The following is a 19,143-nucleotide window of genomic DNA, read 5'->3' as shown; positions in this document are numbered from 1 at the left end:
TATCACAGTCATCTTACAAACAGCATCAATTATTTTTAAGTTTGCATCAAACTGGAAGAAGAAATATGTATTTTTGTTGTGCATAATGCTAATGGCTATTATGGGAGAGCAGTGGTAAGGAAACATTTCAATAAATTAAGAAAGAAAATAAACTTATGACTGAATAAAAGGAGATATTTTATAATGAAGCTTGAAGAATACTGCTTCATTAGCAAAAGTCGAGGGAAGTATTTGTTGAAATTTCCTTTGTGTATAAGAAATTTGCTTTTATTCTGAGATTTTATAGATAGTTTTACATTTCAAAGCAACCAGTGACAGATTATTTTCTATCATGATTGAGCAAAGAAGTCTGAAGCATTTTGAAGGAAAAATGAATTACTCAATGCCGTTGACTGTGATTCATACTTGATAAAACTTTTTGTAGGATATATACTTGATTATGAAAATCAAAAGGCAAGTTTCGACCTGTGGTAAAATGAACAATATAGGAGTCGTGCATTAATTAAAACTGTCTGTGGCTGCTAAACAATTTGGGGACTTTCCTGTGAAAAATATTCTTTTATGAGATCATTGATAACTCTTCACCTTAATTTGTAGAACCCAAATTGGTGTAATGGAGTCATGACATAGGGTAAAATTGAGAGGGTAAATATTTATTGAAAATACAACTTGAGACAATGGAAACAGTAGGCTATAACTTCTAAAAATGCAAAATTTCATTTTGAATGCATATATAAAAATGGTTAGAATTAAAGTAGGTATATTTAGGATTAGGGTTAAAAGGATATTTTTCCTTTAAAATAAAGTGGATTGCTTGGAAGAAAATTTTTAGTCATCAGCTTCAGAGTAGTTATTATTTGCAGAAAAAATAGCAGGCTTTCTGTTGAGTATTGTAGAAAAAATGATCTAAATTTATTTTTAAAGGTTACATGTGGATTGATTGACCAATTGTCCATAATATCTGGTGGTCACTGACAATGAACAGAATGTATCTTGCACCAGAGCATATACAATCCAGATAATATAATATGTGACAAATCTAGAGAAAGGAGGGTTTGTTTATCTTTGAAAGTAGATATAAAGTAGATATAAAGGCAAGGACACTATTTGTATATGACAGGTTTATTCAGAAACATTTTTTTCTAAGAATCTACTTTCTGCATTTAATGTGTGATATCAGGAAAATATGTGTCTGGTGTAAAGCACCATATATCCCAGAACACTTCTTTGCTTTTGAATATAAAGTGCTGTATAACTCATGAATGAAAGAGCCTTTAGTCTTATTGGTTTGTTAAATGTGGGTGTTACTGCTTAAGTTTCACTAAAGTGGATAAATCTATAAAAGATTCTGAATTAAATGTACTGTCTTACTCTCAGCTACTAAGAGACTTGGGGTTTTTTAGACTTGTATTCCTTCTGTAAAACCTGTACAGAGTTCAAAATGATAAAACCTATATAGGATAGTTTTTCTTGTTATAGTTACACTGTTACATTTCAGATTTCTTCTGAAATTTGAAGTGGCATATATGAAGGTCTGTCCTTATTCTCACTACAATTTTCTGGGGTAATTTGAACTGAGATAGTGATTACTCAAAAGTAATCTTATGAGCATTCCACGATAAAATATTAATGAATTCAACTCTTCCCAACACTATATGTCTCCAAATAGGTCTGTGGTCCATTAGATTATTTATATGTGTTTTATGATTAAGAAAGAATAAGTTTGGAAATTAAAAAGATAGTGTTTGATTATTATGACAGAACTTATTTGTCCAAGAAGGAAAATGAGACTGATATTTAAAATTGGAGATGATGCATTGTCTTCAGGTTTGCTCAGTAGCCTAGATATTTTAGTCTTCAGAAAAAAGAAGGAATCTTCAGTTGCCAACTGGAAAATATAGTATCAGTATATGCACACAGCTTTCTATAGAAAGGTGGAATTTTGATTTCTAACAAACTAAAAGCCTAACAACAATTTTTGAAACTTCTTTTATTATGGCCAAATTGAAATCATTTGTTTGACATAGCTAGTGCATTAAAATCAAATATGATAGAAAATACTGCAGAAGAAAATACTCTTTGCCAGTTGTGTATGGTAAGCTGCTGGGATTTGTAGTTCAACAACATCTGGTAGGTCACGGGTTCCTTAAACTGATTACAACCTTTAGAGAAATGAAGTAAACCAATTGGTAAATTCACATATTAGCTGAGCTTGCATATCACAGTTATGCTATGGCCTGTTGCATGTATTTTTAGCAATTTGGTTTCTTCAGTATAGTTGAGAACTTAGCTTTTTGTATGAACCAGCCACTTGTGGTACATATACTTAATAATAGATAATGATTAAGCAAATAATGTGTAAGTATGATGTAAATCAGGGAGTCATAAAATAGAAGTGGGAGTGGATGTGATAATACTTAGTTGTTTAAAATGTTGTGAAATTGATATCTTTTCTCAGATTTGGCTGTCTATTTTAGAAAAACTAATTATGCTAGTAAGTCAGTTGCAGGTGTGTTAGAAAAATATATTGGCACATGGAGACATGAAAATCTTCCATATCCTTGAAGGTTTTGATATGTTGAATATTTGGTGGGTATTTGTGGATGATGAGAATCCAGCGGGAAAGAGTTTCTAATTTTAACTTTCAAAGTGTTTTTTAAAAAAACTAATCGCAGATATAAACCCTGAAAACTGCATTCACAGCCAAACATAAATTGTGACAACTAGTTTCTACAATATAAACTTTGGCCATTTGGGGGAAATTGCAATAGAAGTTTACAGACCAAATAATTTATCATTAGAGAGGAGATCAAGTGTCATGGCCTGACTGACTCCAAGGGAGAGGAGGAACAGCTGACAGGGAGTGGAAGTGTGGCTCCCGAGGTTGTGGAGGAGGATGGGGAAGGGCAGAGGCCAGCTGGGCAGTCAGAGGAAGACCCAGGCCCATCCCCTCTCCATCCTAGGGCACGCAGGGAGGAGAGGATAAGGGAGAGATGTGAATGGTGTGGTCTGTGGGAGAGGAAAGGGCCTTGATCCTCTTCATGGGTTGCAGCTGTGAGAACTGGTTAAAAGGACTGACATGCGTATGGGCCAGTGCTGGAAACAAAGCGTGGAAATATCTCTAGTTTGTCGTTCCTCTCTGAGTTTGGCGTCCTTCCCAGTGTGTGTTCTGATATCTGTGGATGTCTTCAAGTCCTTATCTTGCCTGGTTCCCTTAATTGCTTAAATGTGGTTTGTGTTATTTTTACTCTTTATAATTTATAGGCATTTTTAGTTTAAACGGCATTTCCTCCTTTTTGTAACTGCTTGTGGCGGGAGTTTTTTGTCTCCAGTCAAGGATATTTGGAGCTTTGAACCAAAGTGAAAGAATAAAAGGGGCTTCACCTGTTTTTGTGACTATGTTTATTTTGTATCCCACCCTGGGTCATCACACCAATCCCTGAAGAATGATAGGTCATTGTAGGAGTATATTTGTGACATATGTTGGTCTACTTACCAACTGATTACTCACTAATCATAAACATTCTTGGGGGATTTGTAAATCTCTTTTTCAATAAAAATGAAGGCGAGCTACGTAGGTGAGCCAGTGTAAGTTCTGTGGCACAAGGATAGATGAGGTTAAACGTGAATTCATTACAACAAAGGTGTACAGTGTTAGATCTATCCTTTTGCACATCAAGATCTACAGTTCTCTGCTTAAAATGCTCCAGGTTTTGCCTAGGTATAGCATAGATAAAGACTGGGGTAAGCTCACAATGAACCAGATTAGATAAAGTTTTATTCTTCCACAGAAAAAATTATCTGTCTATAAATACAAAGAGGGCTAAAATGTTGATCCTACTTATTTGTTTGAGCCAGTACTTTATCTAGTAGAGCCTCAAATGGTTTTCTATGGAGACTTATCCAGGCTCTAATCAGATATTTCTATTTACAACTGAACAAAGAGATTGGAGCATAGATCCCAAGAATGAACATTAGATGTTAGAAATAGTGTAACACAAGGCTATCCTTATATATTTTCATTTGTTAAATCTGGTTGTTAATTTTCCAGACATGGGGGTTGATTGGTATACCATTTAGTAAATAAAAGCACCTTTGTTTTATATGGCTGATTTCCTATATTTTGAACTGTTAGACTAATGTAATGCATTAGTCTTTGTCTCAGTCCTACTTAGGATACAGGAAGGATAACAATATGATCAGCGCACAATGATATTTATTTCTTAAATTATAAGGCCCCCCCAACTCCATAAGACTGTGTGATGTATAACATTACGATAGTAAAAAAAAAAAAAAAGCAAAAGAACACTGTATGTCTCAAAATAAAATGGCTACTAACAGATAAAATCCAGAAGGGCCTTGACATACTCCATAACCCAGGCTCTGCAGAACTAGCCAGCTTTTCAAGGACTTGTCAGGGTGGGAACCAGATAGATCTCTATGAGGATACAATTCCAGATGATGATACTGTGACAGAATAGGAGTGATTCCTGAGTCCCAATAGACATTGTTTAATTGCTGGAACCTGGAGCATGCCCATTCAGCCTGATACAAGATGGCAGAAAGTATTTGAGACAGGCAAATCTTTCAGATAACTAGCCCTTATGCTACAAAGAACTTTTATATATTAACTGTACTTAACTGCACTTGGAAGCCAACTGGTGATCAGTGCAGGTGGTAGTGGAGAAGGAGCATCACATGTATGTACTGAGGCAGGTTTGATATGCTCCACCTTTTTATTCTGAATCGGCTACACCTTCTGGGTGATCTTCCAGGACAGCACATGTGTTTTTTATTAGTCCATACGTGACTTCTAGAGCAGGGTTGTCAAAATGGATTTCTTCAAGGGCCGGATCAGCATTGTAATTCTCTGCGGGATGCCATACAAATTCTGACTTTGCCAGAGGTTCCTTACAAATGTAATCAATGGTGCCCACTGCCCCAATCAAACCCTACTGAAATGGGTCCAGATAATGTGGAAACTGAATTATGAACCAAAGACAAGAGAATAAAATTTGGCTTTGGTAAAGGCCTGCACAATGCAATTAATATAGAAATTACATGGTAGAGGGCTCTAGTTTGCTTCTGCATCCAATTCAAAGTGCTGGTTATTATTTTTAAAACCCTACATGGTATGGGACCAGGTTATCTGAGGGAAAATATACTATGGACCCCATTGGTTAAAAAAATTAACCAGCAGCATCCAAGAAGAGGGCCTTCCCTACCATGACTCACTCCCTCTGGAATATTTTTCTTGTAGCAATGAGGCAGGCCCCCACTCTCCTGGCCTTTTGTAGGAGTTTGAAGACCTGGCTCTGCTAAATGGGGATCAATGAGCAGGATGCTATTCTGAAGATGGTTGGTGCCTTGATGGCCATCCCTCAACCTTTTAATACATTTTATTGTTGTTTTTATCTGGATTTTTTTTTTGAGGTACTGTATTTTATATGGTTGTTATGGTTTTATGTTTTAATTGTACATCACCCAAATCAATCCATGAGTGAGATGGGTGGTATCTAAATTTGACAAATAAATAAATTTCTCTTTGTGTTCTTTGGAGTTTGAATATGTGTGGCAAATCCACTATCATCTGTACATCTAACCTTCATTGTTGCATTCTTGTGCAGCCTCATTATTAGAGAAGGCACCAATTAATGGAAAAGACTGCCATTTTTTGCCATAACTTCTGTAAAAGTAATATGCAGATTCATCGATTTAAAAGCTTAACTTTAACTAGGTGTATGTCCTGCTGAATGATTGCTGAGGTTAGATAAGAAAGTCATAGATGATAAATAATCCTTATTCTGAGCCAAATTCAGGCCAATTTTTCCAGAATTCTGATTCCTGTCTTCCATATTTCTTATTAATATTGCAGACAGTCCTCAACTTATGATCACACTTGGGACCGGGATTTTCGTTGTAAGTCATTGTGATTGTAAGTCAAATGAGACCTGATTTTACAACAATATTGACAGTGATAGTTAAGTAATCACATGGATGTTAACTGAATCCAACTTGGCCAATGGGCATTTTTTGCAGAAATTGGCAAGAAAGGTTGCAAACCAGAACCACAGTTACTGCAATGGGTCAAAAATGTTAGTTGGTTAGCACCAAAATTGCAATCATGTGAAGCGGGTGCAGTGATAGTAAGTGAAGTCGTAAGTTATGTTTTCCAAGGCTGTCATACCTTTGAACCATTGTTAAACAAAGAGTTGTAAGTTGAGGACTATTCATAAATATTTCATAATTCTAGTGACGATTATAGAATAATCAGGGGTAGGATTCTACCGGTTCTGTCCACCTCTGTAGAACTGATAGTTCTGAAGAGCAGCAGACAGAGAGCATACATAGAACCGCTGCTGCTGTTTTGGCCCACCCGCCTGCCCAGGCTCTTACCTGACTTTTATTTCCTGCTTTTTCAACCGCTGCTTTGCGCGACACAGCTGCGGTTGAAAAAGCAGGAAAAAAGGGCTTTTCCAACTGCTGTGCACTTGCACGCAGCGCTGCTCAGCTGTCCAGGCAGCTCAGCAGGTCGTAAATTGCACTCACGTGACTTGCATGCATGCGCGTGTGACGCAGAGCAACAGAACCAGTAGTTATACCGGTCGGATCACATCCCTGAGAATAATCTCTACTAGTTTGTTCATAGAGCCATAACAGATGATCGTATTTTTTTGGAGTAAAAATGTAGGTCAAAAGAGGTTATTAGGGTAAAATTTAGTCATGAAGTACAAGGGAACTGGAGAGAAATGGAAGATCATCTGATTATTCCAACTACAGCTTTTGGAGCTTCAGGATACATTTAGATGTATTAGTATCTATACTTTTTTGTAACGTGCTGAAGGTTAAAGTGAGGGTAGGCTACTTCATCTCAGTGTGGAGAGAATCTCAATTTATTTTTTAAAATTATGTTTGTTTCTAGTTGTTCAGGACAAGTGTCTGCTGTGAATAGGAGAGGGGATTCTGTTTTGAAGTGCAAAAATGTGTTTCTTAACTTATTCCTCCTGTTTTGTATCCTTTTTAGCTTACATGTTCTTTGCAAAACTACATAAATATTCAGAATGGTGCCCAGTTTGTTTTTTTAATATCAAATTTGGGCTATAGTATAGGATGGTCATTGTGTTTTAAATGAGCTCATTCCTAATAGCTCTAATACATACATTAGTTATGCTGTCCTCTGATTCCACAGTCATTGTATGTGAAGGGATTATAGATTGATAACAAATACTCATAGAGATTCTCAATGTAACAAGAAAAGGTGACCTATCAGTGTTGGGGGGAACGGTTTTCTTTAAAGGATGGGGGAAAGGGAGTTACCTTAAATTGTCTAGTGTGTAAGTGGCCAAGAATTATTGACAAAGTTGCATGGAAAATTGGTTGTTTTCTGTTCCGAATGTATTATATTGATTTTCAAGTTGCATAGGGTCTCTTAGAGTAGGCTTGCAAATAGCCAGGTCATCTATGATGAATGAAGATTTACAAACAAATGAGAGCAAGACTGAAACTTTATTTACAGATATAATATTCTAAAATAGATTCATTTCATTTCCCGTTTCCCACAGAAAGAAAACAAACCCCACACAGTTTTCTTTGAAGTTATTACATTCCTGGTTTGTTTGTTTTTTATCTTGTCTCATTCCTCAGAGCGTCAGTACTATTTTTCTTGTTGGTGCATGCTCCTGACGAGCTCCTTACTTTTCAGGGCAAAGAGATTAAAGTCAGAAACTGCAGAATTGCCTTAAGCCAGCTGTTTAACTGGTACTTTTTTTCCAGGTCATAGTGAGGCAGACAATTTCAAATGTTTGTGGGCTACGAATCATGATTTTGGTATCTTGATAGGAACATTTAGGCAAGTATTTTAGTGGAAGAAATAAACATAGTCAAGGTATAATGCTGGGTCCAGTCATTGCTTGATTGGAAAGGGGAGGGGCAAAGGATTTTTCCCCAGCACTCTCCTGTGTGGGGTGCCATAAAGTCATGCTCTCTTCCCCCTCCCCCAACAATCTCTGTATGAAATTGTTAGGGGAGGCCATCTACCAGTTTGCCTTTGGTGCCATCAGTATGTTGTTGATGCCCAATTATATATTTCAAATCTGGAATGGCTAATTAAAGGTGGCAAGATTCTATCCCAGGGCCTGGAAGCTGTGCAGGTTTGAATGGGGAGGAACCATCTCTGACTCAATCCTACCAAGACCAAGTGGTTGTGGGTGATAGGATCATCCAGATATGAGTATACTGATATTCCATCTTTGATCTTGGATGAGGTAGAACTTCCCTTTCAAGATTGGTGCACAATCTAAGGGTCTTCCTGGACAGGCAGCTCCTACTTGAAGAACAGGTGACAGCTGTGGCCAGGAAGGCTTTTGGACAACTTCATCTGAAATTCCAACTTTTTTTTTTATTGTGGGCCCTTCAGATAGTCACCCATGCTCTAGTCATTACCCAGCTTGACTACTGCAACATACTTTATAGTAGGCTGCTCTTGAAGACAACTAAAAACTTCAATGGTCCAGAATGCAAAGCCATGAGCAGTAATGGACACATGCCTTGATATGTGCATGTTATAGCCCTGCTTCATGAATCGTATTCGTTGCCAGTTTGCTTCTGTGTGTAATTGAAGGTGCTGATCATTACCTATAAATCCCTACATGGCATGGGACCAAGTTATTTGAGATAGCGTCTATCCATCCATTTTGATTTTGAAAGGTTGGTGCACTCTGAGTTCCTTAAATTAAAGAATGCCATCTACCAGGACACTGGAAACATCCTTTCTGTAACTGTGCCTTCTCCCTGGAATGAAGTAGATCCAGATGACTCCCACTCTGTTGTTGCTCAGAAGAGCCATTCTTGGCAGACAAACATTTAGAGTCACTCGGGATAGTGAGATGGGTGGTGTATCAATTTATTAAATAAATAAACACAATGATGACTCATTAGCACTAACCTTTCTTCTCATCCATTGTTGAAGCTTTTCATTAGAGAGAGAGAGAGAGAGATCTATTTCCATAAACTACAAAGGCTTGCATTTTATACCTTGCACAATAATATTCTCACTAACCTAATATTTCTCTTTTTTCCTCCTAGAAACTAAGAAGCCACCAGTGGCCCCAAAACCAAGACTGGTGATAGGACACAAAATAGTGCCACCTCCTGTAGCACCAAAACCAGAAGTTGTGGCGGTGGATGTTTTGCAGTCCTCAAGAAAAACAAAGCCAGCGATAGCACCAAAACCAAAGGTGCTTAAATGCTTGACTGTTCCTGAAGTTAAAACTGTCCCTGCTTCCATAAGGAGAAATTTAGAAGATCACAAAAAAGACTCATCTGAATACTTGGTTCATCTGAATTATAAAAATGGGATTCCAACAGACAATGCGGCTTATATTATATCACTGTGTTCTTGCAATTTTGAATGCGTTCATAAATGTGGAAATCAGGAGGATACCCACAAAAATGCAACCATTTTTGAACAGTTAGAAAACCTAGAGAACATTAATATAGATGAACAACCATCATCATCTCTAAAGTGTGGGACAATATTTGAAAGCAATAATGAAAATTTAAATAACTATAAGGTTGTCTTAAAGGCTAATGATCTAGAGGAAAAACTTGAAGATGTTATGATAAAAAATGTTTACCCTAATAATGGCCATTTGAAGCAAAAACATTTAAGTAAACTTCAAACAGTTAATACAGTTAATTCTAACAAAAATGTTAAAATAGAATTTTCAGACTTTTCCCCATCTATATCCAATGTAGAAGAACTTAAGGAGAGTTCAAGTAATGATGCAAGGTTAATTGCTGTTGAATCTGAAATGTTAGAAGTTCCTCTTTTGACTGAAAACAACAATAATTGTTTCTCTTTGAGTAACTCAGCACATGTGGAAAAAATGGATGTGGATAATATATCTATGATATCTTGCACAAAAGACACTGACAAACTTTCCTTTGGAACCAACTCGGTAATATCAACTAAACCTTTTCCAGTTCCAAAACCAAGAAAGCTACACACTCCCTCTCTAGTTCGCCAAGATGGCATAGATGCTTCAGGAGAGGATGAATGTGATAGTTCTGGGATTCATGAGTTTGCCATTAAGAATACAGCAAAAATTAATGTTCTAGTTCAAAGTGTTTCCTATAAAAATCAAGAACATCAAACTGCAGTGCATAAATCTGAAGTTGCTTCATATTCTGTAAGAAAAGTACATCCAACATCAGAATCTATTGATACCAAAGAACTGATTCCACAAAGCCAGTCATCTGAAATTGTATATGAACACTGTCACTTCTTAGAAAATATTGGGCATTCTTCAGACCCTAATTCAATAAAACCTTCCATTAACATAATGGAAGATAACAGTTTGTTGGCAACTGATGCTAAAGAGACTGGCTTTGTAAGGTGTAGTAACCTATCGATGAGTTTGCCTAAACAAATAAAATTATCATGCAATCAACCTTTACCTGACTTGGTGACCCTTGATAACTCTGCACAAAAGAAGGAAGCTAAAGATGTTTACTTAAAAGGTGAATGTTCATCTCGATTCATTCCGAAGAAACCTCAAAGACATGGCATTGTTGGGCTTTTGAAAAAATCTGCATCAGAGGAACTATTAGACACAAGTGCCTACTTTTCTAGTAAAAATAAAACTTTAGAGGCTCCTTTGGAGGGGGCTCGGACAAGGCATTTCTCAGGCAGAGAACAAAATGCAGTCCTATTGTGTGATACTCCAACATCATCTTTGGAAAAACCAATTTGGAAATTACCTCATCCTATTCTTCCATTTTCAGGAAACCCAGAAACCTTTAAAAACACAAAAAATGCAAAAAAAGTAGAAAACTTCAGTGTTGTAACAAAACCTAGAGCCAAATCCTTGTCTTCTGTAGATATGGACAGAATACACAAGCCTCCAAAAGAACCCCAAAAGAAAAGTTCACTAAAAAAATTCCTAAACATGAAATGGTCTGTTTGGATGTTGAAAAGTGACTTCCAGAAATTTCTGGCAAAGGGAGCACAGTCTACAGATTATGTTAATGGGGATATTCCTAGTGGAGAGGGGTCTGGCAAAAATGGGAATGCGACTGCCATGGCAAATGGAAGAAAAGCTAAACCAGCAAAGGCGCACTCAGCAGAAATAGGTAGCTTTTTCTCACAAAAGGGAAAACAAAAAAACAGAGCTCAGAATGAAATTAAAATCAATCAAAGATCAAAGTCTTTAGATGAACAGACTTTCTCATTACAAGGACACTTGAGTTCTCTTACTCAAGACAACATACATGAATATGAAAATGTGAGCCATTACGAAGAAATCCCAGAATACGAGAATTTGCCTTTTGCAGCTACTGACAAAAACATACATTTTGATAGGCAAAATTCTAGCATTGTTGAAAACCAGGATGCTAATATGTATGAGGTGGAAGAATTGTATGAACCTACAGGGAGCTGTTTAGAGTTTGGCAGGTAAGGTGCTAAAATGGAAAATGTATATGTGTATGTATGGGTGTGGTTTTCCCATAGCATCAATCTATAGGGTTGCTTTTGCTTTTAATTGGCTGTGTACATTCACCTATTGTGGTTTGTAAACTGTTTATGGCATAGCATTATGCATGAAAGCATACTTTTTAAAACTGCAATTAGCATGATGTGTGAAACATTTTCTTATTGCTGACATCTCTATGCTCCAAAAATAGCTTTTAACTTATGCAGAAGCATAGTGCATTTGGTCTCTATATATGTCATAATCACTTTTGTTATTTTACTGATACATGGTTTGCAAGAGAACTTTTATTGGTTGCTGTTTTAGAACAGGCTACTTCCCCATTTTTATATTTTGCTTAAATACATACTTTTCTTTGGACGTTTTTGATGGATAACGGCTTGATTTTGTCTGAAGGCAGTTTACGGCATAATAATTTGACTTTTTGAATTTACCATATTTTTCAGAGTATAAGATGCTCTAAAGTATAATAGCAATAGCACTTAGACTTATATACCGCTTTATAGTGCTTTTTCAGCCCTCTCTAAGTTGTTTACAGAGTCAGCATATTGCCCCCAACAATTTGGGTCCTCATTTTACCCACCACAGAAGGATGGAAGGCTTGAGTCAACCTTGAGCCTGGTGAGATTCGATCTGCCAAATTGCAGGCAGATGGCTGTCAGCAGAGGTAGCCTGCAATAATGTACTCTAACCACTGCACCACCAAGACTCTTATAAGACGCAACAAGAAAATAAATCTGCCTCTGTCTCCCAGCAATTTGCCTCCTTATAGCAAACAGCAAACAGCCTGGTCAGCTTTAGCACAGCCTGATTAGCACAAGCAGCCGATTGTTGGTTGGATTGGCCTCCCAATGATCAGCTGTTTCAGGCTGCAGGGATCGCCATCGCTTATTGCCGCCTCCGCTTGCCCCATTTTTGGCCTCCGCATCCCATTTACAGCTTCTGTGCGCCCCATTTTTACCCTGTTCTGGGCAGCAGGGATCGAAACGGGTGGACAATGGAGTGCACGGAGGCCAAAAATAGGGTGCACAGAGGTTGCAATAGGCGATGGCGATCCCTGCAGCCTGAAACAGCTGATAGTCGGGAGGACGATTCTACCAACAATCAGCTGCTTAGCCTAATCAGGCTGTGCTGAAACTGACCAGGCTGTTTGCTGTTCGTTGTAAGGAGGCAAATTGCTAGGAGGCAGAGGCCAAAGGGTGGAGGCCATTGGGTGGGCAGGACTTCGGCAACATTCACTGTAAGATGAATGTAAGACACACAGACATTTCCACCCACTTTTGGGGGTGGAAAAAGTGCATCTTATACTCTGAAAATATGGTAACTCTTGTCCCAATTCACTAGCAAATGTCCTTAAGCAAATACAATGAACAACTGCAAACCTGAACTAAATTTGATGAAATGATTGCAAACTTGCATACAAATCTCATTTATGACTTCAGTGGAGTTTGAAGATGATAAAAATAGATATTATTGATTCATTGCCCTCCCCAATCACAGGTTACTTCTGACAGCTTACAGCATTAAAAATCCACAACATATAAACCTATACTTGTTAGAATTATAAAATGGTCTAGTTTTTCATAGTTTCAAAACAGAAATTGCTACATTCATTTGGTAGTTGTTGAACTTGTCTATATTGCAGTATTATATTTCAGTATTATAAGATGAGCTGGCAAGCCTGTTTCAAAATTATATACTGTATGTCAGACTACATGTCAGAGACTGCAAGATCTAAATCTTTTTCCAGGAGAAAAACACACCCTACATTCCCTGCACATATAGAGAATAATTCAAATAGCCAGCTTTCTCCATGACAAGCTTATATAGGAAAAATTGAATTCATACTCCTCTATTCTTGAAGCTTGAATTTACAAAACTTAAAAGCAATTATGTGTTATAGTAAGAGTATTTCTCTAAAGATCCTTATGGCAGCAATAGGGGCTATTCTTATCTGTATTTAAGCAAAGAAAACAAATTCCTTCATAATGTGAAGCTCATTAGTACTGATGAATAGGTTCCCAGGATAAGCATAAGTTGACAGCATACCATTAATTAACATGAAGGAATACCAGTGATGGGCTTTTCCAGGCAAGAATAGCATAGTATCTGTAGCACACAATGGCAGCATTTGAAAAGGTATAGAAGTCCTATCTTGAAGTAGTATGCATTCCTGATGTTTTGATATTGTGCTTAAAAAAAAAAGATCACGTTGTTTTGAACAATAAAATAACTTGGAAATCATTTTGTCATGTTTGCTCCTGAATTGCTTCTATGATCTGTGTTGATATAAATATGCAGAACTTTCATTTGGTATTATCTGCATTACAAAAAATATTTTTACTTTTGAGGGAACATCATATTACTATGAAACTTTCTATTTTCTGCATTTTTTGCACTGGTTGTCTCAGACAGATAAGGAAGCAAACTAGTATAAAATAAAGATAACTCAGCATTTGAATTGAGAAATGATGTCATATTAAACTTGAACAAATGTTAAGAAATTGCACTAAAATTAGGAGTCACAGGACAGAATGCAAAAATATGAAATGGTGTAAATGTTAAATTATAGTTCCTTTTTTGGGACATAAAGAGCTAAAGATTGAAATTTAGAAAGATGACTGTTTAAGAAAGCAAAGATAATGTAATTTATTTTACAAACTACAGAATTTTACAAACTACAGAAACACTACCGTGTTTCTCCAACAATACGCCCCCTCCCCCGCAATAGGAAGACCCAGCATGTTTTCTAGGCATAAAATGAAATTAAGCCCCTCCCCCCAAATTTAGGCCTAGTTTAAAACATGCAAAATTGGGGGGGGAAGACAGGGGGAACTTGCCATTAGGAGGAGCTACGCCTCACCATCAGCCACTCCTAACACCATGGTGGCGCATGTAGGGCTCCCTTACCCCTCCCTTACCCGGGTCAGCAGGCAGGCGGCGTCGGCGTGGATGTCTGGCAGCATTTCAGCTGCTTCTCAGGCCTCTGTAGCTTCCATGGTTCCCACCGGTGCTGGTGCCTCTCTCGCCAGCGCCATCTCCAACAACAGCGTCTGAGTCGCTCCGGCTTTTCCCCCGTCCCTGTAACAACAGGGAAAAAAAGATTTTGAGGTACCTGGGAGCGCTGCGCACTGCGTTTTGGTTTAATCCGGAGCAGCTGGGTGGGCATGAGAAGAGCCGAGCGAGCGTCTCTGCTGCTGCTACCCTTGATGCTCCAGCCTCGGGCTCTGCAAGTTTGCAAAAGTCCTGGTGCGCAGCCCGTTCCTGCATTCCAAGCGCCCAGGCCGAGCTGCAGCTGTCCCTCTCTCGCCAGCGCCGTCTCCAATAACAGCGGCAGCAGCGGCGGGAACCGTGGAAGTTACGGAGGCGGCTCCCCCACCCGAGAAGCAGCTGAAACGCTTCCACGGTTCCCACCGCTGCTGCCACTGTTATTGGAGACAGCACTGGCGAGAGAGGGACAGCTGCAGTTCGGCCTGGGTGCTTGGAATGCAGGAACGGGCTGCGCACCAGGACTTTTGCAAACTTGCAGAGCCCGAGGCTGGAGCACCAAGGGTAGCAGCAGCAGAGACGCTGGCTCGGCTCTTCTCACGCCCACCCAGCTGCTCGGGATTAAACCAAAACGCAGTGCGCGGGGCTCCCAGGTACCTCAAAATCTTTTTTTTCCTGTTGTTACGGGGACGGGGGGAAAGTGGGAGCGACTCAGACGCTGTTGTTGGAGACGGCGCTGGTGTGCGGGGGAAATTAATTCACCCCGAAAAGACGTCCTAGCCCTTTTTTCGGGGCTCAAAAAAAAAAGGCCCGGCCTTATTTTGTGAGAAACACGGTATCTGAATTGATATAAAATGTGTTTTAACATTTAATTTTTGGAAGTGTACATTTGGAAGTTTTTAGATACTATTTTATTCGTGCTTTACAAATGCAGCGCACTTATAATTTTATTGTGTAGGATGGACTTATTCCATCTTTTTAATCTTTTGTCCTTTTTTCCTTTAATTTTCTGCTAAACATGGCACCTAATGAAATAGGTATAATAAATTGCACTATATGTAATTGCATATAATTGCATTATATGGTGCCATGTTAAAACTATTGCTTTTAAAAAAAAAAATGTGACATAGCCTTAACTTTTTTGACACCTCAGGAATTGTTTGTCAACTGGAAATGTATATATAGCCTGTGAGAATTTGTTTGATAATCAGATATTGCTTGACTGTAAATTTGGGGTCAGCTCTCAAAGTAAAAGGTTTTTTTTAGTACAAACTATTAGCAAAATATAATCAAATCTATTTATGGGATACAGCTGGAATACATCTATATCTACTTTAAATCCATAGTTAAGAAAAAGTGCTAAAATCAAATCTACTTAAGTATTTTTTTCTGTCTCCAGAAAATGACTAATCGTCTGTGATACTTTTGAGAGAATATATAGATCAATCCAAATTCCATAGAAACATATCATATGGTAAAAGATATCAGTTAAAATCAAATTGTGTAGAATTATTTAGTGAGGACAGGAAACTGTCATTCAAGTAACAGAAAATGTGTACTGATGTTTTAAGTCTCCTTTTCTGGCATAGAATTTTGTAGCTGATGAATACATTTTAAACTTTTAACTGATTTAAATAAGGTATTGTTTCTAGAGAGTGTTTGCTTTGGCCAATAGAAGTGCTACTGCTTTTTACATATAAATTATAAATTAATTCTAGAAAACATAAACTGTATGATAACACTAATCAGATATTTATAAAATACTCTGCTCAAAAAAATAAAGGGAACACAAAAATAAGACATCCTAGATCTGAATGAATGAAATATTCTTATTAAATACTTTGTTCATTACAAAGTTGAATGTGCTGACAACAAAATCACACAAAATTTATCAATGGAAATCAATTTTAGTAACCCGTGGAGGTCTGGATTTGGAGTTACACTCAAAATTAAAGTGGAAAAAAACACTACAGGCTGATCCAACTTTGATGTAATGTCCTTAAAACAAGTCAAAATGAGGCTCAGTAGTGTGTGTGGCCTCCACGTGCCTGTATGACCTCCCTACAATGCCTAGGCATGCTCCTGATGAGGTGGCGGATGGTCTCCTGAGGGATCCTCCTCCCACACCTGGACTAAAGCATCCCCCAACTCCTGGACCGTCTGTGGTGCAATGTGGCGTTGGTGGATGGAGTGAGACCTGATGTCCCAGATGTGCTCAATTGGATTCAGGTCTGGGGAACGGGTGGGCCAGTCCATAGCATCAATGCCTTCGTCTTGCAGGAACTGCTGACACACTGCAGTCACATGAGGTCTAGCATTGTCTTGCATTAGGAGGAACCCAGGGCCCACCACACCAGTATATGGTCTCACAAGGAGTCTGAGGATCTCATCTCGGTACCTAATGGCAGTCAGGCTACCTCTGGTGAGCACATGGAGGGTTGTGTGGCCCCTTAAAGAAATGCCACCCCACACCATTACTGACCCACTGCCAAACCGGTCATGCTGGAGGATGTTGCAGGCAGCAGAACGTTCTCCACGGCGTCTCCAGACCCTGTCACGTCTGTCACATGTGCTCAGTGTGAACCTGCTTTCATCTGTGAAGAGCACAGGGCGCCAGTGGCGAATTTGCCAATCTTGGTGTTCTCTGGCAAATGCCAAACATCCTGCACGGTGTTGGACTGTAAACACAACTCCCACCTGTGGACGTCGGGCCCTCATACCACCCTCATGGAGTCTGTTTCTGACTGTTTGAGCAGCTACATGCACATTTGTGGCCCGCTGGAGGTCATTTTGCAGGGCTCTGGCAGTGCTCCTGTCTCTCCTTGCACAAAGGTGGAGGTAGCAGTCCTGATGCTGGGTTATTGCCCTCCTACGGCCTCCTCTACATCTCCTGATGTACTGGCCTGGCTCCTGGTAGCACCTCCATGCTCTGGACATTACGCTGACAGACACAGCAAACCTTCTTGCCACAGCTCGCATTGATGTGCCATCCTGGATGAGCTGTACTACCTGAGCCATTTGTGTGGGCTGTAGACTCCGTCTCATGCTACCACTAGAGTGAAAGCACCGCCAGCATTCAAAAGTGACCAAACCATCAGCCAGAAAGCATAGGAACTGAGAAGTGGTCACCGCCTGCAGAACCACTCCTTTATTGGGAATGTCTTGCTAACTGCCTATGCTTTCCACTTGTTGTCTATTCCATTTGCACAACAGCATGTGAAATTGATTGTCAATCAGTATTGCTACCTAAGTGGACAGTTTGATTTCACAGAAGTGTGATTGACTTGGAGTTACATTGTGTTGTTTAAGTGTTCCCTTTATTTTTTTGAGCAGTGTAGTACCTTGAACATATCCAGTTCAGTAAAAAATGATCAAGGTCAGTTTTCTCTGATATATATATATATATTTAAGTTTTTGTTTTCAGAATTTATAATTTAATAGAGTTGATGCAAAAAATGGATTTGAAAAGAAGAAGGAAAAATTATTTTTTTTAATGAACTTACCATGCTCTTTTTCATTATTTACCATGATCAGTCTACAAACAACTTATGATTTTATAACTATGTCCCCTTAAATATTAAAGAACGAAATCTGTAAAAAGTAGATTTAGCCCATGTTTCAAAACAATGTATTGCCTGAATAATGTGTGAATTTAAATATCTGAAATTAATTACAGTTGACAGCAGAGAAGAGAATGATAGTTTTATTTTCTTCTGTTCTAAAACAGATAAAAATGGTGAAGCAAAGAGAAAATTATCCTAAGAACTAAATTAATAACAAAAACATATAACATCTTGGAGGATGATGCCATACCATGATGAGAAAAATCATAAAAGTGATTATCTTCCAGTGGTTGTGAAAACTGGACACTAAGAAAAAGTGAGAGAAATTAGACTACAGGTAGTCCTCGACTTGCGACCATAGGGAAGCCCAAAATTACATTGCTAAGCTAGACAGTTGTTAAGTGAATATTGCCCCATTTTACGACCTATTTTGCCACAGTTGGTTCAATGAATCATTGCAGCTGTTAAGTGAGTAACACAGTTGTTAAGTGAATCCGGCTTTCCCATTGAGTTTGCTTGTCAAAAGTTTGTAAAAGGTGACCATATGCAACCCAAGACACTACAACTGTCATAAATATGAATCAGTTGCCAAGCATATGAATTTTGATCATGTGACCCTGGGGATGCTGCCACAGTCGTGTGAAAAATAGTCACATTGAACTTTTTTCAATGCCATTGTAACTTTGAACGATAACTAAATTAATTCTTCTAAGTTGAGGACTACCTATACCGTCAGTCCTTTGAAGAAGGCAAGGACACATAGAACAGCAAGAATTTCAGCAATCTCTTCTTTGTTGAAAGGTAGCATAGCAAAATCTTCAAAGATACCAGTTTCACTCTACCACATTTTTTGAGCAACAGAATCAAGGCGGGGCTATTATGAGTTTTTCTCCAAGGCTTTTCCTTTTTCCCAGGACTGGCTAATACTCTTCCCTCCCTTATTGGTTCATAGCTCCCATCTTCCTACTCAAACCAGATCTACATACTTTTACATCTGCTTTGAGTTATTGATTTTGAAATAGAATAAGTGTATTGTGGACTGCAAGAACAAACAACCACATATGCAAGACAAAACTTGCATATTTGGACCATCTGGCTGG

General features: G+C 38.5%; 1 protein-coding gene across 1 annotated transcript in view; it reads left to right on the top strand.

The window, feature by feature from the left end:
* FGD6 (FYVE, RhoGEF and PH domain containing 6) overlaps window positions 1–19,143 on the top strand; it is a 65,146-nt gene that overhangs the window by 5,878 nt on the left and 40,125 nt on the right. The window contains exon 2 of the mRNA XM_026693893.2: window positions 9,085–11,455. Coding sequence (XP_026549678.2) covers window positions 9,085–11,455 — 2,371 coding nt within the window. The remainder of the gene's footprint in view (window positions 1–9,084; window positions 11,456–19,143) is intronic.

This window comes from Notechis scutatus, chromosome 6 (assembly GCF_049901735.1).
Source record: "Notechis scutatus isolate UNSWTSFEM ecotype Mainland chromosome 6, rNotScu1.2, whole genome shotgun sequence".
NCBI lineage: Eukaryota > Metazoa > Chordata > Lepidosauria > Squamata > Elapidae > Notechis > Notechis scutatus.
This window is presented reverse-complemented; position numbering and strand designations above follow the sequence as displayed.